This window comes from Pezoporus flaviventris, unplaced genomic scaffold, assembly GCF_033815535.1.
Source record: "Pezoporus flaviventris isolate CSIRO_AGI_PZ_B2104156 unplaced genomic scaffold, CSIRO_AGI_Pfla_v1 ptg000022l, whole genome shotgun sequence".
Lineage (NCBI taxonomy): Eukaryota > Metazoa > Chordata > Aves > Psittaciformes > Psittacidae > Pezoporus > Pezoporus flaviventris.
The window spans coordinates 2,546,005-2,571,249 of NW_026892570.1; the positions used below are offsets into that span (position 1 = coordinate 2,546,005).

Sequence of the window (25,245 nt, forward strand, 5' to 3'; positions counted from 1 at the left end):
GAATATTTCTGCATTTTTTTCCCCAAAACAGCAAAGCAGAGTCATTCTTTTCACACAGTTTCTTTAATGTGTCAAAAACCCCACACAAATCAATCTATATAAAAGAAGAGCAAGCTTAACTACAACTTTCTCTCATGTGGGAGAAAAAACCCCAACATAACGGTGTATCTATTTTAGACATTATCTTACATGTATCTGAAGAAAAGTCACTACCAGAACAGGTTCACTAATTTATTTAGAAATCATAAAGTGTTTCTTAAAAAAGAGCATTACATTGTGCACACTGCTCTCAAAGGATGCCAGGGACATATGGACTAACAGTATTGCCCCCACTTCCAAAGAAAAGATACAGTGTACGTAAAGCAGGGTGTTCACAACAATTACAATGAAAACATTACAATCTACCACCAACAATGAACAAAAATGAAAGTCACTCTCTCTGCTGCTGCTTCAAAATTTCCGTGTTAGTTTTGTGTGCCCTTTCCCTCCCCCCATGTGTAAGGAATTAAAACATTACATCTGGTGGACAGCAAAGATTCCACTACACCTCAAATGCAGAACACCTATGAAGCAGAGGAATGTTGGCTTTTTAAACAGAAGCAGATTAAAAAAACAAACAAAAAAAAAAGGGGTGCAGGACTCCTTCAGTTCTTCACTAGTCTTAGAAAAACTTTCCAGAATACTGCTTCACACTATAAAAAAGAAAAAATAATCTTGCATTAGAATCCTTCAACATCTGCATACTGCTTCACACTATAAAAGAAAAAGAAAAAAGCATGTATTAGAATGATGGACCATACATCTTGCATCAACATTCACAATTACATTCTTAGAGCAGATTAAATTGCAAATTCCTAATACATTTAGAAGTATATAATTCCAAAAGATGAATGGCTATTATAGGTATATTAATATGTTTTAGGCACATTTAAAACTTAGTACTCTGAAGCCAAACATTTAGAACAGTAAAATTTGCTATGACAGCCAACACATTAATAAAGCAAAACTAACCAAATTAAATCTGAAGCTGTTAGTATTTGGTGGAAAAGACAAAGTAATGTCAACAAGATACGAAATGCTGCGTAACAGCACCAAATCGATTTCAACTTGTCCTGTAGAGGCATGGTCTGTGCCATATGGCAGACTGTGATTTGTTGTCAATTTAGTTATCTAAAAACAACAAAATCACTAGTCTTCCACACAGAACTAGGCCAACATCCACTGTAATCTTCTATATTTTCTACAGGCTCTATGTAATTTATTACAAGTAGTTTTTTTGCAGCAGTTTTCACCACAGAAATGAGAGGACTGCTTGGTTAAGGCGTCTTCCAGCAAGATTAGTTTTGAGGGTGTCTTCATTTTAATTAGAATGGAGAAATGAAGATAATCAAGGCAGAACTACCACTAGCGAAGTTAGGTTCAAATAGTTACTTAAAACCTGCCTTCTAAAACTGTATCGCAGAAATTAGTAGCTTTAGAATGTACACGTCAGTCAGTTTAGAAGTTGACAGCAGGGATGACATTAAACTTTAACTTGCCTGTTCTGCAGTAAATACTGTGCATTTTGTATCTGGTCCTGTGTTCCCGTAATAGTTATTATCCGATCTTCTGAGCCTTCTAATGGTTCATCAATTTTGATCGAAGCTCCCGATTCATGACGTATTTGTTTGATTCTCTGGCCTCCCTTTCCAATAATAGATCCTGCCAACTAGGGGAAAAAAGCAAAGTATTCATTTCCCAGTACAACTTTCTAAAAACACTTAAAAAAATCACAGCCATGTTTACATAGCTTCTGTAAGTTTAAAGAGTTGCAATGGAAACTTACTGCTCTACATTCTCAGAACATACCCTGCAATATTAATTGTATAAGCATAGGTGGGATGAAAGTGGGGGAACCAGTTCCAATTTGCAAAAAGCAAGCTACAGAGACCATGTCTATTACTATTACCAGTTATTAAAATTGTCTAGTGTGTCTTTTAAGTGAAGACACAAACCCAACATTCAAAGCATAGATTTTTGCTGATTTAGAAACACTCATTTTATACTGGAAGTACTTATCAGAAACCCTGAACACTTCTGATTTACTTATATAGTCTGAGAAAAGGTTGTAATTTTTTTGTTACTTTGTTTTTCTGTTTTTTTTTCGGGGAGATGTTTGGTTGTTTGGTTTTGGGGTTTGTTTTCTGTTTTGTTTTGTTGTTGGCTTAATGAACACAAGCTGAAAGCTCGTCAACTTTACTTACATCTTTGGGAATTGTTACTTGTGTTGTGATGATCGGTCCACCAAGGTCTCCATATGAACCACGTCCCCCTGCGTATGAATAATCTGATTTAAACGTATGCATCAAGCCCTTCAATGACTACACAATGAAGTACATGTAGAGGGTTCTATATAAATACTTACCATATCCAGAGCCACCCTCAAACTGTAAAAGAAAGAGAAAAAAAAGTGAACAACCATGCTTCATTATCATTTTCATCTCATGTATCATGTGGTTAACTCTGAGCCTATTTTACACAAAAATCTCAACTCCCAACTTCACTAGAAATACAAGTGCTGTGCTATCAAACACAATAAAGGGGGCAGGGGCTGGCCCCTTTGCAGCCAAAGCCAGTCAACTGGACCACCAAAATGGACCACTGCTGCCTAAACCTGAGACCATCAGCAAAGTTGGTGGGACCCCAGTGCTAACATTTAAGAAAGGGTAAAAAATCCCCAGTGTACACCAGGGAGAGATGGGCTAAGGGGCAACAGTGAGACAAACAGCCCTGTGGACACCAGTGAACAAGTAGACAATAGTGCTCCAGGCACTGGAATAGAGATACTCCTGCAGCCCCTGGAAAGAATCACACTGAACCAGCCAGCCATAATGCAGCCCATTAAGGATGCTATGCTGGGAGCAGGTGTACAGGCCCTGAAGGAAGCTGCAGCCCATGAAGAGCCTACACAGGTGCACATGCCTGACAGGACCTGTTGCCTGTTGGGGGATCAACACTGGCACAGTCTGTTCCTGAAGGACTGTACCCCATGAAGAGGACCCACACTGGAGCAGTTCTTCAAGAACTGCAGTCCACTGTTAAACACCCCCATTTGAACAGTTTGTGAATGACTCCATCTCATGGGAGGGACCTCACACTGGAGCAGGGGAACAGTGTGAGGAAGAAGAAACAGAGATAAAGTGTGATGAACTAACTGCAGCCTGCCATTTTCCATGCCCCTGTACCACTCACGGCAGAGGAGTTAAAAGAGTAGGGAATGAAGCAGTCAAGTTGAACCTGGGAAGAAGTGAATCGTGAGAGAAAGGCATTTTAGTTTTCCTCTCTGTTTCTGTCCGTGCTAGATGTATTTTTAAGTGGCAGTAAACTAATCTTCCCCAAGTTGACTCTGTTTTGCCATGATGGCAGCTAGAAAGTGATCTCTCGATCTTGAGCCACAAGCTTTTCCATCTTATTTTCTCTCCTCATTCTGCTGAAGACAGAGAAAGAGCAGCTGTGTGGACACCTAGCAGCCAATCAAGTTCAACCAATCACAACTACCCATCCCCAGAAGTTGTAAATCAACAAGTTTTCCAAAACACTATTTGCCTGCTACACCCTTTTAGAAGATCAAACTGGAAGCTGCTCAGACCAAAGATCTGAGCTTATCCTCTGTCTCTAAGCAACTTATCACACAATCATGCTACCTGGTGTCCTGGTTTTGGCCAGGACACAGTTAATTCTTTTCCTGGTATAGTAGCCAGTATGGTGTCATGTTTTGGCTTTAGTCTGAGAAGAATGCTGACAGCAACAGCTAAAACACTGGTGTGTTAAGTACCACTTACCCCGATAATCAAAGACTTTTCAGTCTCTCATGCTCTGCCAGAGAGGAGGGGCACAAGAAGTCAGGAGGGAGCAAGAAACAGGACACTGACCCAAACTAGCCAAAGGGGTATTCCATACCACAGCATGTCTTGCCCAGTATATAAACTGGGGGGAGTTACCTGGAAAGCCCAGATCACTGTTGGGGTTGGGCTGGGTATTGGTCAGCAAGTGGTGAGCAATTCTATTGCGCATCACTGTTTTTTTTATTTGGAGGAGAGGGGGTTTTGTGGTTGCAGGGATTTTTCTTTATTTTTTATTTTGTTGTGGGAGTTATTGCTCTCTCTCCCCTTCCCTCTTTTTGTTGTTATTACTATATTTTACTTTTTTTCAACTTCTAAACTGTTCTTATCTCAACCCACAGGTTTTTACCTTCTTTCCCAACCCACTGGGAGGAGGTGTAAGCAAGCAGCTGCATGGTACTGAAGTCGTCTGCTGTGGTTAAACCACAACACTTACCTGTAGAGATTGTAACACATAACACAGCTTGTAGTGGAGTCCAAAATACAAAAGAATGAAGGACTCTACTTAAGACTTAACTCAGAGGCTGATCAGAGCAGCATATCTGCATATACACAGGCATATTCCTGTTGATATTTGCCACAGGATCCCTTTTTGGGCAAAGCCATTTTACAGAACAATCCTTTTCTTGATCTTTTCTGCCTCTGCAGAGTACAGGGCAGCAAATGAAACTGACAGCAGATGACTTAAACAGTTACAGTTGCTGTGTTTATGTAAGCTAAGAATTGATGTTTCATACTTGGCAGCACTTCGCCATCTTCTGACAGCATGAATACTTGACAATCCCCATTAACTTCCTTTCCCAAAACCTACCCAATCAAATGGTTTGTTTTCAAACACACTGATAATAGTTCATCTACAAGTAAGAAGCTACTTCTAATATTTACTGTTAGAAATATGAGAAAATACAACATTCTGAAGTTAATACAAAATACCTATCCTAAATGCACGCACATACAGTGGATCTGTTACTGAGAAAGCTGCTATTTACAACACAAAAATGGGGTGTGAAAGAGGCAAAAAGAGGTACAGAAAAGCTCCTATCATTTGACTGTGCTGCTGCACACTTCCACATTTCTATTAACATTACTTGCCTGCCCAGAACAGTGTTAAGACAAACTACCAATAAATTCTGAGTCAGAAGACTCAGAATTATGAAATTATAAGCTTTATGATTTTCACCAGATACAAGTTGCCACTGACTACACTCATGATCAAGAAAACCCCATTATCACTTAACCTGTTCAATAATGCAGTTTTCAAAAGAAGTTGCATGCACTCACCAACTCTGGTGGCTGCATGTCATCACAGGCATCCACATGACACTGCATCATCTTCCAGACACAACACAATAGGAGGAAAAAAGGAAAGAAATCTAAATTAAGTTCGTGTCATGTAGAATTGTACGTAAGCTGGCAAGCTAATACAGTTATGTACTGGTACAGAGAAACATTTATGCTACAACAAAGACATAAAAGTATGTGACTTAGACCACTTTCAAGACTCACTCTCTTTTAATTTGATTGTGAGGGAACTGTAAGCGGTCACACTCACTTTTTTTTTCCTTTCTGTTGTGTAAACAGATTTTTTCCCTCTAACAAAGAAGGACAGATAGCTAATGGCAGAGCAAAGCTTGAACAGGCCTGTTTTTATTCTTTTAGAACATTTTCAATTGCTATTATGTATAAAAATATTGTATTTCTGCCACTGTTAGAGGAAGCTTTTATTTCTGCCATGCATTAGATAATGAAAATTTAGTTAGACTGAAACTAGCAACTGTGATTCTTTATGCCAACAGCAGGTCAAGCAGGATGGACACTGCTTCTTCTGTTCTACCAGTTCACTTCCATACACCTCAAACAACTAGTAACTCAACTAAATCTACTGCTCCCTTATTATAATAAAAATTATGTTCTTAAGACATGATATATAGCACTTCTTTCAGATTTCCACTATTTCAACAATTAATGTTCATTTGCGCACCCTAAAACCAGCTCAACAGGCTCTCAACACACCTAACAATATTCTACTCTACATATTTGTGCTACTGACTACTATTACTAGAAGCCATAACACATTGGCTGGACAGCTTAACTTTTCCATCTAATGAAAGGAAATTAGTTCAGTCCTAACTGATGTAAAATTCTTTCATCATAATTTTCTGGGGTTTTTTTTGGTGTTTTTTTTTTTTTTTTTTTAACAGTAACCTAGGAGAGCGTAGTTTTGTTACTTTTGTTACTTTCATCCAACATCCGCATGGAAAAATAGAAGAGCTGTCATACACTCTTCTTTTACTGAGCTTTTATGTGCTTGTTAATGTTACATCTCAAACATTAATAACATTTTGTGCATTTTTCTAAAGGTATGTGCCTTTATTCAAGTGTTTCTACGTAAGGACACCTGTATGTACACATACATTTAAGTTAAAAAAAGGCCCAAGAACTGCGAAGCATTTGAAGGAACAAAAGCACATTAGAAGTCTAAAGACATAGAAGTCTGAAGAGACTGTCCACTTAACTGAAGACATTCCGATTTAACTATTAACTCAGATTTAAAAAGTTTAGTACTTTAAATTTTAGTACTTGATCAGTTAATTAAAAAAAGAGGTGAGGGGATAAAATTACTTTCCATGCTTGATTTATTTTCCACTCTTTTCCTCTGGTATCTGCATGCATTTATGTATCTGAAAGACCCCTGAGTATGAGTGTGTTAAAAAAGAAATACTGGAAATACATTCAGGTTTTTTTAATCTGTCAGAATAGCCCTTACAGTCCATAGGTATTTGATTTGGAATAGTTACACAAAGAAATATACAGCTCTGTTAACAGAGCAACAACAACAAAAAAAAAGGCATTATAAGCCAACTGAACTCTCTAAACAGCAGTGCATAATTGAATGGGCTAACAAGTATCTTCTTTGGTGGGTGACTCCTCATGGGCAAGAGGAATTAACCTGTCTTTTAAAATCAAAATGTGTTTTTCTCATCTCAGCATTTACAAGGCTGTCAATACTCCTGTATCTCTGGAATTCCAGAAAATTCACAGTTCAGCATCCAGTTTTAAAGGTCCTGGGCTACACAATCTTTCTGCCTTTAGTGAAGAAGAGAACTGGCAAAAAAAGAAAAAAAAAAAACCAACAAAACCCCAAAAAAACCAATCAATCAAAAAAAAACAAAACCAAAACAAAGCCCTCAAAAGAAACACCCAGGAAAAAAAAAACAAACCCACCACCAAAACCCCCCACCACGAAAACCAACCCCAAACAGAATCTGTACATTCAAAAACTTCAACATTTCCATGATTTTTGAAATGTTCATCTGAGAAAAGCAGCTGTTCTTGCCTTTTACTGCATCTATGCAAAATAGAATTTATTCTGGTTTAGGTGTTTTTTTTTTACTATTTCATTTTATTCTAAAATAGAATCTACGTGAAAGTGCACTTCTGCTGTCTGACAGCTACCTTTCCCATGCATTGCTTAGCTCACTTTTAGTTACTCTGGTTTCAATTTTGCTAGAGAATGGTTTCCGTAGGGAACGAATGGTGGTACAGAAGATCTTACATTTATGGCATGACATCTCCAGCTTCAGCCTCACAATCTATGTGAAGACTTCCTATGTGCTTACACAATTTGGAATACTAGGATGATGGTTAACTAAAACGAGAATTTAAATGCAGTTTTTATTGGGAAGCAGACCTCACTTTAACCAGGCTATGATACTAGGTCATAAAGACCCAAAGCCATAAGCAGCCTCTCTGCAAAAAGGAGATAAAATTGCTCCCTGGAACAAAAAAAATGAACAGAGATGACTACACTTACTTGTAGGAACTCATGTCAAGAAAGCAAATGTCAACCTGACAAAAGCCAGGCTGAACATATTTTGTATTCCAACTGGAATGGAATAAAAATAGAACACACTACTGCCCAAGAGTCAAGCCAAGGAAGACTGTGTTTAACCAGACATCTAAAGACGGGCAGGCTTACATGCTCAGTTTTATATGCTCTAGCATTGGCTTTATTAGCTGCAAATATAAGAACACAAAAACTGAGCTTTGAGAACATGTAAATATGAATAAGAAATCTTGGAGGCACACTTCTCAATTCTTCCAGTTTCTTAACATGTAAAATAGCATGGGTAACACTTTTTTGTAATACTGTGCAAACTTTTCCTTTTAATATTTATAATAAACATGTGACATTCTTACGTACTTCCAGTAAATCTTACTCCCAAGGAGGAAATATGTAAAGCCCATTTAGGTAGCCCATTTCATAGCTCTTCCATTCATTTAAAAGAAAAAATCTTGTCTCACCCGTCATCTTAAAGCAGGTGCCAAACAAAGCCAGAGGAGAAAAGAAGATTGTTACTATAGAGATTTACCTCCCAGACATATGATTTCTCTTCCCAGGAAAGAGGAATCTAGAACAACAGCAGATGACAGCTGGGAAGTCACATTTCAGAATACAACATGGAAGAATATATTTAAGCCTTTTTTAAGATCCCATATACTATAAGAGATTTTTTAGCTCTGCAAGTATTAGCATTAATATGGTTGAATGTACCAAATTTAATTTAGGATTCAACTTAGCAGTGGTCCTAGCTCTGAAACATCTGGAATTACAGTGTTTTGGTTTTTTTTTGCAGACAAATAAACCAGCAAATAGACAAGAATTGATTCAAGAGCAATCACCTTCCAGATTAACTAGAGCTCTTAATTAGATACTATTCTACAATCTGTATTACACTGCGTATAACTTGTGTTTGCAACATCAGTGTTAAGATGCTTGTATGATTCAAAAAATTTCAGGAAAGCATTGTTCCGATATGTTTTCTTAACCTGAAAAGCCTAACAATTCCCATTTCTGTCACCCTCATTAAAAAAACTAACAAATGGTCAGTGCAAGAAAACCTGCAGGATGGAGCACAGTCAAACTTTTCTCCCTGCCATCAAAAACGATACAGAAAGGAAGAAAACAGATCATGTCTCAGATACCACTTACACCCTAGACATTCCTCCAGAGAAGACCATTTGTATGGACAAAACATTTTAGTTTTATCATCAAAATCATGCATGTCCCATATTTAAGGGCATGCGTTCAGCAACAGTATCTTCAGACAGTCAGTATTCTAACTGTGCTTATGAAACAGAAAAAGGCAAATTTTAAACTCATACCATGCCATCGTAACGGTCTCCTGGTCTGCCCCTTCGGTCATAGGACATAAGATCTCTAAAATGAAAGGGAAGCAACATTACAATGCAATTCTTTTGCTTATAAACTAATCCGTTTGCTCAAATTTATACATTCGTGGTCCACGAACAACTTTATTTCAAACTACTCTAGCCAAGTACTGAACAACACAAAAGTTTCTGAACTATAGTCCGGGTAGACTACTACAGTGCAGCAAATAATAAAGTTCCAGTACTTTTCAAAATACTCCCTGGTCTAGTACACGCACAATCCTTGCATAATCACTACCAGCATGGAAGCTTCGAAAAAACATCGGAAAAATGAATGTGTTTCAGGTGACTATATACAATGTGAACTTTGTATAATGCATTTATGCAACAACTCACCCGCCACGAGGAGGGGGTGGAGGAGGAAGAGGAAGGTTACGAGCTCTGCTGCCACCTCTACCACCACGACCTGGTGGAGGTGGTGGAGGTCCTCTGCGAGGGCTCATGTCATCATAATCTCTTCTCGATGGAGGCATAGGTCGTCCACCACGACCAGGGGGCATTCGATCAAAACCTCCTCTTCCACGCATTGGAAAGCCTACTGGACGTCCCCTTCTATCATCAAACATCATTGTGAAGCCACCATAGTCATATGTCTCATCATAGAAATTGGGATCATAAGGCTGGGCCCGTCCTTTAATTGGAGACTGAAACAAACAAACAAAAAAAGCCCCCACCAGCCCAAACAGGACCATTATAATTGGCACATTTAATTAAATATATATACTAAATGAATAAATATGAATTTATTTATATTTCACAATGCTGGTTAAGAAAAAAGGAGATGGTGATGCATTTCCTGTGAACTTAACTGTGACAGAAAAACTGCTGTTACTTATCAGTGGCAAATAAAATTTGTCTCTTCAATTTTTGCATCTTAATGATATGCAAAGTATGAATAATGGTCCATTAGTACCAAAAATTGCTTCCCTCCCCCATAAGGTGCACCCCAATTCTAGAAAACATAATTTCGAAAAGTGGTAACAGTCAACCACTTTGTTACTGGGAAAGTAGGAGGTATTGAATTCAAAATATAAACTGAAAGATACCACTTTCATAGGTCCCTAACACTCATGAGTGACAATGAAAGAGTAAATTTAATAAACACTACCTCAGAGATAAGATCCAAGATAATCTTGATACATTCAACGACTCTGTCAGGTTTTCCACCAATAAGCACCACCCTGTCAGTAGAATGAGGACAACACTCTTGGAAGAGCTTAATGGTGGTCTGGGTGTTCTGTTGAAGAAAAAAATAAAATAAAATCCAAGATTGTCTAGCCTAAGTATTTGAACAATTTATAAACCCATTTAAACATTTTTAAAGAAAGGATCCTAAAGATTATTAAATTCCTAGCCTGCATGCCTGCTTCTGAACTCTTGCAACAAATTTTTTTCTTTTTTTAAGAGATCTGTACTGACAGTTTTATATGAAAATGTAAAACTTTCTCCTCTTTCAATTATGACTCATTTATACCATTGTTTGATTAAATACAGCAAAATAACCACATATCCTGTAATAGCTTACAGGCTGTATTAACCTCCGCATGTCAAGAAAACATACTCTGGATGAAAACCAGTGATGCTGCTGGCATTATGTCCAGTTATATTGCTTTTCTCAACCCACGCAAACAGGTATCAGCTTATACCTGAACTGACCTGAAACTGCCTCTGACACAATGCCAAAGAAGGACAAAAAGCTTAGTTAGTTAAGTTCACAGAGACCATTAGGTATTTTAGATCTCATTCCTATCCTTAGAAGAAAACAGTGGTCTTCCGGGAGGTAGAATTTTTTTAAAATTGTAAAGCCTTTTTACAGTAATATTCAGGCACCTACTGAATTGTCATTGTAAGGCTTTGTAGTGTATATTCACTTTAATTAATTTTGTAAGTCCAACCACATGAATATGTATACAGTCTATGCAGTTCATTTTAGAAGGAATGATGAATACCATTTTAAGAAAAAAAACCCTCAAACAAAAAAAAACCCCAAAACTTTCTTTAAAAACATTACCACAAATATTGCTTAGAAGCTTGACAAGTCCAAAGCTCTATCACTAACAACTTTATTTCTGAGGGTTTATAAGGAAGTTGCCATTCTCAGATCCACCTCAGGAGTATCAAAATCATGTATGCAGTATGTTCTGGATGAATTACTGCACAGGAGATACACCTGTCCCTTATAAACACAAAACACTAAGCTGTTTACTGAACAAAACTCAAACCTCAGAAGAACAGGGAAGAAGTACCTCTCTGAGTTCTTTAATTTTAGCACCCTTGACACCAATAATTCCTCCTGCCAAACTTTGGTGAATGAGAAGTCTCAATTCGCAGTCAAAGTCGCTGCCTTTGTAGTGTTGATACTGTAAGAAAGATGTATACAAGGAAAATAATATTAGTCACATAAAAAATTAAAATATTTGGATTTTTTCCAAATGGTATGACTTGATTATTGCCAAATTGTAATTGTGTACTTCCTTTGACAGCACCACAACTATTTAAGCGCCTCACCTGAACATAAGCTGATGTTGAATCTGTTTTCCTTACTACATTGCACAACTTGTAGAAAGGTTTAAGAAGGTATCAAACAGTGCAACACTCATTTACAAAGCCAACACAGAATACAAATTACAGTATAACTACTTCAAAGTCGGGACAAAACAATTCAGAAAGCATGTATTTTGAAAGGGGAGAAGCTGTATGAAATGATAAATTATTAAATAGTGATTGTCCTCTATCAAAAAATGCCAACATGTACTTTGAAAGCCATAACCCTTCTTTAAAAGGCTTTTCCGTTTTATTTTTTAACTTCCTGTATTTAAGGAGTGGCAAATCTAGGACCATCTTGTTTCATATGCTCATCTTTTACCTCTAAAAAGAAACAAACATTGTCACATACCTCTTCCAAAGTAGGGATAATCTTCTTCAAGATTTCTCCAATTGTCTCTATATCTGCACTGATACTCAAGATGCTGTTGTTGGAGAACATAACGCCAGACAAAATGGAGAAATTGGAAAAGAAAAAGTAAATCCTTTTCCTCATCATACATGAAATTCTAAGAAGATTTACTACACAGAAGAGCTCACAATTAATAGTCCCCATTTAAAGTAAACCTGTTTGCTCAATTTACAACACATGCATCTTTGTTTATGCCCAGTATATATGCATGTTAAATTTAAGATTAGGTAGCTCTTGCAGAGAGAGAGAGAAAGACAGAATGGGCTTTTGGAAGGGCTCAGATTAAGTGGGCAAGAAATTGACGCAGAACTGAAAGGTGAAGTGAATATTCATGTTCCCCGCCACCACTAATTTAGGATATCCTCGCTATTACATTGGTAAAACTGGCACACCTTCTCATGTAAAAAGTGGGATATGCAAGTGGTGAACATTGTATCTGGAGTAAGGTTATGAAACCAGTTAGAAATCAGATTACTAATGGGCTCTCCAAGAAAAACAAATACAAATGCAAGACAAAAAGAAGACAAAACAAATGAGAAGCGAAGAAAAGTGAACCGGAGTTAGCATTTCATCCGAAATAATTATGAACAGGCAATGTTGAAGGGAGCAAGGTGGGCCACAAAGACAGAGCGAGAGACTATTTTGGAACAATTTGATTTACAATGCAGCAAATATGCAACACTTGAAGCTGTGCTCCTTCCATTGAAATAAAATTAGTGGATTGTTTGGGTGGGCAACTCACGTAAAAGTTCAGTGACAAAAAGACTTAATGGGGAAAATAAGACAGAAAACTTGAAAAAAAACAATACACCGTCTATAAGGGGATACTATTTAATTATATCAAAGGCAGGTAATATAATACATTTCTCTCTTTCTAATCAGGCAGTGAGGCATAAACTGTTGGGACATACCGCTCGGGGCCACTGCTGTCTGGGACTGAAACACTGGCATTGTACTGCATTGGTCATTGGCGTTCGTGGATGTTGGCATTGGGCATGGGCATTCAATCAGAAGTTGTCAAGTATGGTACCCGTTTGGCAACGAGCACATTTTTGGGCATAGCCAACCAGGGTTTCACATGGGCGTTCAGGGGCGGATGGGCCAACGTCATGGTGGGCAACGCAGGGGCAAGTCGATCCAGTACATGGGCAACGGAGATATATGGCCAAAAAAACAAGGAGAGGGAAGAGGGGGAAAAGCAATGAATTTTAATTTAATACAAACTATACTCATTACTCTCAATTAATGAAACAAGCTTAAGTTGTTCTGAAGACTAACACCATAATGGATTGCTACACCAACTGTGGCTTAACAGTATGGACCTTAAAAATGAGTCACTTGATCTGACTAAACTACTTTAAAATGTATGATGTTTCAGTAGCAGGCTGGCTCATGAGGGTAGACACAAAACCTGTCAAGATCCATATTACTAGAACCTTGGGCAAATCGGGAAAGGTAGTTTTCCAGACCAATCTAGATTATCTGGACTTAGGTGATGTACTGATTCAAAAAAAAAAAAAAAACTGAAAAAAAAAAGAAAAAAAAAAAAAAAAGAAACAACCCACGGAAAAAGGAGGACCCTAAAAACCAAAAAATCAACTAGCTGCCGAAGTTAGTGAGCATATGTACAATTCCTGACCATTTCAACTTAAATCCGTTTGCGGTAGTTTATGAACTTAGCTGGAACTGATTTGTATTGATACATATTGCCAAATCTTGTGTTGAACAGAGTCTTGATCGGGAAAACTGCTGAAATTGTAGCTGAGGTTAAGTACAGGAGTGTAAACAAACGGAATTTAAGAAGCGCTGCCAAGTTTTATAAATAATACACAACATTAATGCTGAGCATGTGTCTAATCACAAGAGTCAACCCACTCTAAAATGTGAATAGGCAAATAAGTTATGACCATGTAAAAGTGCTTCCAAGTAACAACAGAATGCTCCTTTACTGTCCTACATTTAAATTAAGCAACTTTAATATTTTGATGCTTCATGTGCAAGTTCTTAAAGAACAGATGGACAATTCTGTCTGTTTGCTTTTTTAAAGGAAGTTAAAAGAGTTTCTCTATCACTGGGTTAAGCCAGCCACCTGCAATGGTTTCAGTAGTACTGTAACTGATTCACATGTATGGGAAATGGCACAATTAAGGGTTTTAAGCTTTGTCAATATTTCTAATTAGGATGTTAGTGCACTTGAAGAGTGAAATTTAGCAGAATCATATTCAAAAGTGAAGAGATTTAAAATAATCCTCTTCTCTCACATGAGTTGAGCTGGGTTTTAATTACAACAAGAACTGGGGAATTAAGTTATCTACTCTAGCAATTAATACAAATGGCTTGTAACTAGGCTATTGATGCCTAGAGTTGAGTTGCTCCCACTTCTAGAAAATCTTTTGATGTAGTGCTCTGAAAGAATTGGTGTTAAATTAGTTTAAACTCATAGATACTCACGTCTGTACGAAGTGCCTTAATATTTTTGCCACCTTTTCCAATCACTGCTCCAGCATTCTGGAAAATAGTTTTCAGAAGTTAAGTTACGCCAACCCACCACAGAATACGTTTTTTAACTCAAGACTAAAAATGCGAAATCTATCTTAGCATTACCCTGCTGGCTTGGGGACTGGGGGCAGGCAGGCACTGCTTTAGAAAGTTTCAAATCAAACTGAAACAAACTGATACAGTTTGTCCATGGAAAAAAATGGACCTGAACTAAGGAAAGGGAAGAATATTCAGTTTTGCAAGTAATGATTCAATTCCATATAGAAGTTTTTAGGCAATTCTTCCTAGAATCTCATACACGATAGCTCTCAAAGATACACGGTATGAATGTAACATCGTCAACAATTTCCCTAACTCATCTGATCAGCTTTTCCCCCTGTTGTTTTCTTTTTAAAGGAATGTATTTGCAAATTCCACTTCTGCATTCCAAGTATTTCTTGATAATTTCAAGTGCTAACTTTGGTTTATACCTCTGTAACTTAACTGACTTCTTAGAGCAGTATATTCTGAAAAAAATTAATGCCACTAACTTCCAAGCTTCTAACACCAACAGGAATAAACTGGCAGATAGCAAAAGTAACTGCAAAGCTGTATTTTTACCATCTTATTTGAAAGATTACAGGCAAAAGCACTGCTTTTATTACACAGATCACACATGTTAACAGCATACAAAACACTTTGTGATACCCAGGTAACTTGACTGTCAGACAGAAATGCAACACAGGGTTAAGGTAACATTCTCCATGCTAGTGCAAAAGACTTGAAATACTTAAGGAAGTACAAGACATGTGTAATAACTAGAAACACCTAGGGAAAGTCGTATGTATCAACTTTACTGTAACTGACTACTCTTGTCAACAAACCCACTGGAATCCCTGAAGTATTACTCCCATCTTTACTCCTGTCTATATATATGAACAAGTTTAGCAGATGTGCCTGGAAGAGTTACTAATAAGAAAGTTCTCATTTTACCTCTTGTATTTAACTTCCAATTACTAGCTGATCATTTTCTAAACTGCTTCCTTTCCGAAGATTAACATAGTCATTCCCTTCAAAATAACTATCTTCCACTCAAATATAAGAATTTCTATTTCTAATTTCTATTGCTCTATTTTATTTTCCCCCAACAAGTACATCTGTTAAAAATAACAGTACTGAGCCTTAGGATCTTACCTTTCAAGGAACCTCTGAAGGTAATTCCATGACAATACAATTTTTACTACCACTCATGCACATTTGACGATATTAATGGCAAGTTACTGCATATTAAATAAAATACATCAATAATAAACATATACCCCAACATACACCATCACAGTCTTGAGCAGTGCTATAAACAAAAATCAGTAAAATCAAAAAAGCATACTTTGCTCTGAAGCAAGATGCGCAATTCAACCATCTCATCTGTGTTCCGAGATCTCTTGAAGGCCTGCTCTTCCTCCATATCTTCTGCAGGACGTTTGCCTATAGAGAGATCCATAGGGGGGAAATACAAACATTTATTTAACTTTCTAAGTCATATGAAGTAGAACACATGCTAAATTCATGCTCTGTATTCTTAACACATTCTTCCCTATTAGCCCAATTAATTACTGATGCCTCTGAGCAGCCAAGGACAGAAACAGGTCTTCATTGGCTTACATATTGATTAACTGTTAAAAATCCATTTAAAATCTATGAACCATGTTTTAAATGAGAATGTTGCATGCAACAAGAGAGAAATTTATGACATGCTGTTTAAAGCATGTCATGCAGCATCACCCACTTAGTATCTATTTATAATTTACAACTGGGAAAAACATTTCAGGTAAAAAGCTCAAATGCACTTTGTCCAACACTGAAATACTGGGGAATAACAGTGAAGTGGCACTTCAAATACTGTCTGGAAAAAAACTGGCATGAATCAACAACACTGAGACCCTAGCTTCCTCCCTAATTATGCCCAGTAAGCTTTCCATGAAGCTCTTTAGAGGTATTTCACGTATTTATACTCCTGCATGTAAAAACTCCAATAAACAAAATACAATTAATGGATATGCATGATGGTATTCTTACGTTTATACTCGCCACACAGGTACTGAATACTTAGCTATGAAATATTTTCCAATCCTCAGACATCATTGTGGTTTAAGCCCAGCCAGTAACTCAGAACTATGCAGCTGCTAGCTTACTCTCCCCCCCCCTTTCCTCCCCCAGCTCCTGGAGGGATGGGGACAAGAATCAAAAGAATGTAACTCCCAGGGGTTGAGATAGGAACAGTCCAGTAATTAAGGTATAACACAAACCACTACTGCTACCACCAATAATAATAATGATAAGGGAAATAACAAGGGAAAAGAATACAACCCCTCACCACTCACTGACCTGAGCAGCTATCTGAACCTTTCAAGTAACTCCCCTCAGTTCATATACTGGGCATAACGTGTTGTGGTATGGAATACCCCTTTGGCTAGTTTGGGTCAGGTGTCCTGTCTCTGCTTTCTCCCAGCCTCCCCTCCTCCCTCCTGGCAGAGCATGAGACTGAGAAAGTCCTTGGTTGGAGTAAACATCAGTTAGCAACAACTAAAAACACCATGTTATCAGCACTGCCCCCAGGCTGAAAGTGAAAATTACAGCACTGCACAAGCTAAGAAGGAGGAAAATGACTGCTATAGCTGAACCCAGGACACTCATAACTTGCAATTATTTATCCCATGCCTAAAACATGGGATAAATAAGAAAGATTGTGTTCATGCTTCAAAAGCGTGTGCAAAGATATTGTCTACTTAAAAAAGATTTAACACAGAATGCAAAGCTACTGCTGATACAAACATCTAATATAGTTAAGGCATTACTAAATATTTAGAAATACTGAAACTTACAGAGGATCTTCCTAAGAAAAAATAGTCCTTTAAAAAACTTACCATTTGTCTCTGTGTTAGTAAAGGTCTCTTCCTGTTGCTCAGTCTCCATTGCCTTTCTTTCTTAGGTTGGCAAGCAAAATCTGTTGAAGAGCAGAAAAGCAAGAACATCTCTTTCATGAAAGGGCAAACTGTACATTGTTCTAAAAGGAAAAGACAGAAAGAAATGCCTGGTTTCACAACTTACCGCTGTTATATATCCTTGCTGACAAAAACTCAAGTGTTCTGGGAGGGATCAAAATCCAACAGACTTGCTTCAAGAGCCTATGAAAACAGCACATTATCAGTTGTGACTCTGCCCACTTACAGCTTTAATTCTCACTACAGCCAAAACCAGAGGTTTGACTCAAGCCTCTCCTGCAAAGCTTTTCTCTATGAAAGAGAAAGCACACCCTGGAAAAACACACAACTTTAAGGAGACAGAAAACAAGTATGTAAGCTTACATGTAAAAAATCAATGTCTGAATTATAGTTTTTGGGCACACACTAACTGCATTTACTAAAAATTGTTTTCATATATTTAAAGTGAACATGCATCCAGCTCCTCTCTTCAACATGTCAGATAACACATGCATTGAGTTTACTTTTTAAAGGACACTATGTAACAATTAGGCCCTAGATCCTTAGATTTAAACTTAAAAAAAAAAGGAAAAAAAAAGGAAAAAAAAAAGCCCGTGAACTTCACTATGACTTTCCAAAATAGGCATCTTATTTATGACCTGCTTTTTGTTATCTTGTAATATGAGGAAGTCACATTAGAAAGAAATCTAGACAAAAGAAATACTTTTGCAATTATGTATTTCCCTTTTGTATTTTATCAATTTTTTTGCCCCAACAAATTACAGCCACTCATTCTGATGGCAACCATAAAGAAAAAAGGAAAAAAAGACAAAAAAAAAAAAAAAAAAAGGTGCTTCAAACTTTTTAAACATACCCTCAGGCAACTGTTCATTTGTAACTGTTGCCCGCTTGTGCAGGCTAACAGCTGGCACTGCCTTCCCTGGACATGCTAGTCCTTCCAGGCACTTGAAGTGAGCCATCAGACACTCACGATTTACTGACAGCGAATGCTCAGGCAGACGTTTGCCAAAACGCTGCTATGTGGGGTGAGAGCAGGGAGAAACTGGGCAGATTTTTAGACGGTTTAAACGGCCCTTTAGGACCCCTGTTGTTTTACTTCCAAACATTCCCAAGAACTTTTAAGGCTGCAGGGAGTGAACCGTAATGTACTGTTCAGGGCTTAGTCTCCCCTACTCGCGCGTTTACCTGCTATGCCGAACCTTCCCTGGCCGCCTGTAGATAGTGTTCTCCGCTACCGCGCGAGATCACCTTGACTAATGCTATTTAAAAACAGCTAAAGGGTAAAGCGGCAACGGAAGGCGGGAGGCAGCACTAGCTGCCACAGACATAACACACGGCGCTGGGAAAAGCCGCCGGTTCGGCTCGGCTCCCCGCTTAGGGCGATCCGGCCAGCGGCTGGCGGGGCAAACAGCGGCGTTACGTAACCCCCGCCGCCTCGGCATCACGGACCAGCAGAAATGGCGGTCGCTGTAATGGCGGCTGCCGGCTGCTAGGCGGAGCCGGGAGCGGAAAAGCCGCCTCCACCACGCGGTCGCAGACAAATTTATCCCCCCGCTACCCAAAGAGGACACAAAGGAGGCGCCCGGCGGCCGCGGCGCAAGCGGCCTCGGGGCAGAGCCCCGAGGCCACAGCCCCCGAAAGCGACGGGCCGCGACGCGGGGCGAAGCCCAGTCGGCACCCCACAGCTGCCCCCGCCCAGGCCGCGGCCCTGAGCGCCCTCCTCTCCACCCGCCATAATTCCCTACAACTCGCCCCAGGCGCAGTTACCAAGGGCGAGCGCAGGAAGGCGGCGGCAGCCGCTCCCCCGCACTCAGAAAGCACCCGCTACCGCTGCCGGCCTCCACCACACCGCCCGTCTTGTGAGCCATACTGACTGGGTCGCAAGGCCCAGGGCCGCTCGTACAACAGCGGCCACCCTCCCCGTCTGTCACGCTGGGCGGGGCGGCCCCCCCAGCTGCTCTCGGCCGCCTCAGGAGTCACCCCCAGCGCCAGTCGAGGCGGCGACTCCACACTTTCTCCATACAGCGCTCACCCCACTCCACCGCCGTGCCTGTGGGAGCCCACAAAGCAGAGGCTCCAAAACCGGGGAGGCACGGGCCTCCCGCATCGCCGCGTCACGCAGCTGCGCCGACAGAGGCACGGAGGCGGCTCTGCGGCCCCACCAAGGCTCGGCCCGGCCTATGTCCGCCCCCCGCCACCCTGCGCGCGGGCAGCGCCCCCTCCTCGCTGGCCCCGGCTACACCTCTCCGTGGGTGCGCGTACCTGCACCCGCCGCTGGCCCCACGGCGCACGGGAGAGAAAGCAGAGCTGCCCCCACCGCCAACGCGCACCTCCGACACTGCCAGCACGCAATTGGCCCCGCCGCTTTCCCCCTGCGCGGGGCCAGCGCCGTCCCACTGGGTAAAGCCGCTGCCCGTCAGGGCGCGGGAGGCGGCTACACCCACTGCGCCCCGCCCTCCGTGAAGGTTAGGACCAGAAGGGCCCAGCCGCCTGGAAGAGGGGAGCACCATGTGCGCTGTTGCCGGTTGGTCGTTTTACCTACCGCGGTGGGAGCCGCGATGGAAGCGGTGCAGGGGAGCGGCAAAGGAGAGCGGCAAAGGAGAGCGAGAGCGACCTCGGTCGTGAGAAGAGAAAATGGCGCCTGCGAAAACCCCGCCTTGTGCTCGCTACCGGGCGCCGGCGGTTGAGGGAGGGAGGGAAGGAGGGAGGAAAGGAAAGGGCGGGGGGGGAAGGGGGCGGGGGAGGGAAACGATGGCGAAATATCCTCTCGCGATGATTGAAAGCGCGCGCGACGGATGTCTTCTATTGGTTGCTGGGTAGAGCGGCGGTTTTGGGAAGCTGCGCTCGGGGGAGGGTTGCGCCCGTCACCTCCCTTCCCATCCCCTAGTCCCCGACGGTAGGGGGAGCCGTGGCTGCCCCCCCCCCCCCCCCCGCCCGGTCCTGCCCGCTCACCCCGGTAAGTGCGGGCGGCTCAGCTGCTGGTGGGGGAAGGGGTTCGATCTCTCTGAGGGGCTGCGGGGTGCGACACCCGCCTCCCCTTCCCCGCGCCTGGCCTTCCTACCTCCTTCCCTCCCCGGCAGGGCCCAGGCCCGTGAAGCGCCACGCGAGTGGCAGGCCGGCGCTTTACTTTGTGTAGGTACAGTGTCCTCTAAGTGGTGGAGCTTTAGGGGAAGCTTAGAGCCACAGTGGTTTTAATTTGCTGTAGGTTAGAGTGCAAAAAAATCCCATCTAAACCTAGCGTTTCCTAATTATTCTTAGGGTAACTTTTGTTTTTGTCACGCTCTGTAGGGAGGTTGAGCTCCTCAGCTGTCTTTCAAGTGGTTAAGCGTAATCCAAACGCAGTTAAGCAGCCTAATACCTTTTCAATGTTTGTATCAATGATCTGTATGCACGAGGTTAATGCACCATTAGCAAGTTTGCTGATGGTACCAAACCGGGAGCTGCTGTTGAGTCTTTCAAGGGACAAGAGGCCTTGCAGAGAGACATAAATAGATTGGAGCACTGTGCAATCGTCAGTGCCATGAAATTTAAAAAGTTCAACTGTTAGATTCTGCACCTGGAGTGGAATAACACTGGCCACAAGTATAGACTGGGAGAGGAGTGCCTATAGAGCTGCCTTGCAGAAAGGGACCTGGGAGTGCTGGCTGACAGCAAGACCTGCAGTGTGAGTCAGCCATGTGCCCTGGCAGCCAGGAGGGCAGACCCATCCTGGGGTGCATCAAACACAGCATCACCAGCCGGTCAAAAGAGGTGATTATCTGCTATACTCAGCATTGGTGCAACCTCATCTCGAGCGCTGTGTGTAGTGCTGGGCCACACAGCTTAAGAAGGATGTGAAAGTCCCTGACTGTGTCCAGAGAAGGCAACAAAGCTGGTGACAGGTCTGGAAACCGTGTTCTGTCAGGAGCAGCTGAGGGCTCTGGGTTTGGCTGGGTTAGAGAGAAGGAGGCTGAGTGGTGACCTCATGGCTCTCTGCAGCTTCCAGAGGAGGGGATGTGCAGATGGAGCTGCTGATGTATTCTCTTTGGGATCCAGTGAAAGTATGTGAGGCAATAGTTCAAAGTTGTGGCAGAGGAAGTTCGGATGGGACATTAGGAAGCATTTCTTTACTGAGAGAGTGGTCGAACACTGGAGTAGGCTTTCTAGAGAGGTCGTCAATGCTTCAGGCCTCTCAGTGTCTAAGAGGCATTTGACCAATGCCCTTAATAACTTTTGGTCAGCTCTGGAGTGGTCAGACAGTTGGACTGGATGATCATTGTTGGGCCCTTCCAACTGAAACAGTCTATTCTATATGTGCATTGCTTCTTCCTAAAGTAGAAAGAAGGTAAAGCTTGTTAGCCACTGATATTTCTGAGATGATGATTACCAAGGGTTGATGCTGTTGTATCTAAACCGTGGACTGGTTCTCTAGGTAATTAGTGATGTTTCAAGCTAGCTTTCTATTGTCGGGTACAAAGCTTTTATGCAGTTACAGCTGAAAAGTCACCCCTGTGATACAGTGCTCACAGATGCCAGCTTGCTTCTGTTGTACATGGGGTTTCTTCTGTTTATAACAGTGCAATGATATGGCAGAATTAACCCCTCAGGTCAATTTCTTAAGTAAACTTGAGTGTTAACAGCAGAACCCACAGAAATAAAGAAATAGAGGACATATATGTAACAAACTACTGCTTGAGGGATTATTTTGTGTTTTGGAGTTTTTTGTGGTTGGGGTGGATTTTTTTTATTAATTTGCTTTCTATAACAAAAGGATTTCAGTGTTATATTTCTAATTAAATCAAGAAGTCACGAAGCAGGGTTGATCATAGAAGTCTCCATACTTCCTTAATACCCCATGATGTGGGAACTGCATACACATACTTCTTATGCTTTAAATATGAGAAATGCACGCTTATTTTTAGTGTCCATATAAGTGTTGTTAATTTAAATTGCTTCTTTGTTGTCACACTTAGGATAGCAGAACTTTGAGAGCAAATTTCTATATAGTATGAGCAAGAGACTTGGTATAACTTCAGCTGTAAATTTATCTTTTTTGGGTTCTGTTTTAGGGAATTCACACTATTAAAAGAAAATGTCCGCAGCCAATATTGCAGCAAGAGTGGAAAGTTGGCTTTTATCCAAATGGCATGTTAAAGTTCCTTTGACATGGCTGGAAGCATGTATTACTTGGATCCAGGAAGAAAATAATGGTAATAACTTAAATCAAGCTCAGATTAACAGTCAGGTATTTGAGCAGTGGCTTCTTACTGATCTAAGAGACTTGGAATATCCCATTTTGCCTGACTGCATCTTAGATGCTCCCAAAGGAGAGTTGTCAGGCTTCTACTCCATACAGATTGATTCACTGGTTGATGTTAGCCAGCCAGCATATTCCCAATTGCAGAAGCTAAGAGGAAAAAATACTGTAAATGAAGAAGTAACAGCCAGTACTCAAGCATTCCAGAAGCCCTGGGAAGCAAAGCCAACTCGAATGCTAATGCTACAACTAACTGATGGGATACACCAAATTCAGGGCATGGAGTATCAGCCAGTGCCTGCCCTCCACAGTAATCTTCCTCCTGGAACAAAAATCACTGTACAGGGTAATACTGCATATCGCCTTGGAGTCCTTCTGCTTAAGCCAGAAAATGTGAAACTGTTGGGAGGTGAAGTGGATGCTCTTCTGGAGGAGTATTCTCAGGAAAGAGTCCTTGCTAGATTAATTGGAGAAACTGAAAACCCTTATTCTGTCCAACAAGCTGACCATGACCACATTGTTCCAAGGCCTGTGAATGATGTGGAACAAAGTCTAGGTCCTTCAGATGAAGAGCTTTTAGCTAGTCTTGATGAAAATAATGAATTTGCTTTAAACAATGAAGCATCTTTAGAAAGCAGATGCTACAGTAGAAGCAACAATTTTAGTACAGCCCCAGGTTCACTGACTGCACCCAATGGGAATGTAGCGCCGCAGGAATCTGGAAGTCCTTTGCCTGATTCAGATGATCAAGTTTCACTTCCCATAGAATATGCCGATGGCTTTTTAAATGACTTTCCTTCAGAAAATGACTTTTTTCTGGAAGAAGAGACGCAAAGAGAGCTGGAAGAAGTGCCACCAGTGGTCATAAACAGAAATGTAAGTGTGATTACTGAGACACTTCTACATACATCTAGAAGGTCCTGCAATTCATCTTTAAATGGCATTTGCAAAAAAGATGATGTGAGTGGAAGAGATAAGGCAGTAGAAGCTCTCAGCAAGCAAAAGACTTTTGGAAGAACAGTATTTGATGGTGATGGAAATAGTACAAGCAGCTTTTTGCAGTGCAAAAGCAGGTGTCAGACCTGCAGTTCTGCAGACTTTAATTTGGAAGATCCTCCTGGAGAAAGGCAGAATAATACAGACCTAGATGGCAGCAGATGTAAATCCCAGCACACTTCTGACAGCAGGCTGTTAAGTGATGATCCTGTATTTTTCTCAAAAACGAATCCAGAAGCAGATCAGCAGAAGCATGATTCACAGACCGTTCCTTGCAGAGCAGTAGAGGCTCATTTAGATTTATATTCTCTACCTTTCACATATATTTCTATTCTACTTGCAAAAAGACCAGAAACTATTACAGTGCTGAAAGTTAAATGTTTTATTGTTACTCTCACTGGAAGCCTCACAAGCACCAGTGGGTCCTGGGGTATAAAGGCAAAAATTTCTGATGGTTCAGCTTATCTTGAAGTAGATTTTGCTAATGATATTCTAACAAGTTTGATTGGCTTTTCGGTGTCTGAAATGAATAATTTGAGAAAGGATCCAGCTTTACATCTAAAGCTTAAGGATGGTTTAGAGAAATGTCAAAAACAACTGATAGATCTCTGTTGTTTGATGACTATAGAGTTTAATCCACTTCAGTCTAAAGCCACTGTGTTAATTCTTCAGGATGCTGATGCAAGGCACCTAGAACAATTGAAGAAACGTTTGAATAAATAACATGCAAACTTGCAGGCCTATATTACAATACATTTAAGTCAGATTTCCCCTGAAGGACTCTTGAAAGTTAAAATTGAAAATTCAGTGGTATGTCTCTTCTCTTACCAGGAAAAATAAGGGAAAGTCAGAAGAGGAGATGACTTGTTTGAGCAAAACTTAGCAGTTTGTTTCTTATGGTGGTAATGAAATAAGCTTTCAAATATTCCTGTTTTAAGTACAGGTGTATAATTTTCATTGTGCAGAATTCTCTGTGTCATTGACTGGTGATCTGGAGTAGCAGAATTTGAGTAGAAGACTCTCATACATATTCACTGTGCAAGAAGCTGAAGTGTGGAGAAGTAGATTTTTTTTTTCTGAAAGTTCAGATGAGCTGGAAAAAGAAAACCCAGCCCTATATATTAATGAGATTAATGTGTATTTTAAAAAACTGGAATAAAAAAAACAAACATTTTAAAATCTTTTAAATAAATGTATGATTATAATGTATGGAGAGTCTCTTTTTTTGACGTGTTAATGTTGATCATTGCTAACAGTTTTGAACCCACATGCCACTTTATTCATAATTTTCTAACCTTTTACAGAGTTGTCATGCACTTGTGCTACAGACCTGTTGTATATGTATATTTAATGTTGGTCTTAATTTTGATATTTATTTCTACTTTTGAACAAATACATTGCAGTTTTCATTTAGATTTTGGTGGAAACTTCTTAGTTACTGTAAAAGAAAAGTATAAACCTTGT

The 25,245-nt window shown here is 40.5% G+C and overlaps 2 protein-coding genes across 7 annotated transcripts; one reads left to right on the plus strand and one right to left on the minus strand.

The window, feature by feature from the left end:
* Positions 1–219: 219 nt before the first annotated feature.
* Positions 220–19,904, minus strand: HNRNPK (heterogeneous nuclear ribonucleoprotein K). Of its 6 annotated transcripts, none has more exons than XM_061456270.1 (17): positions 19,867–19,890; positions 17,656–17,732; positions 17,472–17,551; positions 15,935–16,032; positions 14,521–14,577; positions 12,981–13,024; positions 12,010–12,082; positions 11,360–11,473; positions 10,222–10,350; positions 9,450–9,757; positions 9,048–9,102; positions 8,255–8,293; positions 5,163–5,213; positions 2,405–2,426; positions 2,244–2,326; positions 1,539–1,708; positions 220–692 (listed from the first exon to the last, which is right to left on the minus strand). In XM_061456270.1, exons 3-17 carry the CDS (start codon positions 17,518–17,520, stop codon positions 662–664), a joined length of 1,323 nt encoding a protein of 440 aa, XP_061312254.1. In that variant the 5' UTR covers positions 17,521–17,551; positions 17,656–17,732; positions 19,867–19,890; the 3' UTR covers positions 220–661. The 6 variants fall into 6 exon arrangements, with proteins under 6 accessions (XP_061312254.1, XP_061312251.1, XP_061312252.1 ...); XM_061456267.1 differs by having other exon boundaries at positions 220–753; XM_061456268.1 differs by lacking the exon at positions 19,867–19,890 and adding an exon at positions 19,812–19,834 and having other exon boundaries at positions 220–753.
* Positions 19,905–20,470: 566 nt separating this feature from the next.
* Positions 20,471–24,925, plus strand: RMI1 (RecQ mediated genome instability 1). Its single transcript, XM_061456262.1, has 2 exons — positions 20,471–20,505; positions 22,598–24,925. Exon 2 carries the CDS (start codon positions 22,621–22,623, stop codon positions 24,502–24,504), a length of 1,884 nt encoding a protein of 627 aa, XP_061312246.1. The 5' UTR covers positions 20,471–20,505; positions 22,598–22,620; the 3' UTR covers positions 24,505–24,925.
* Positions 24,926–25,245: the final 320 nt, after the last annotated feature.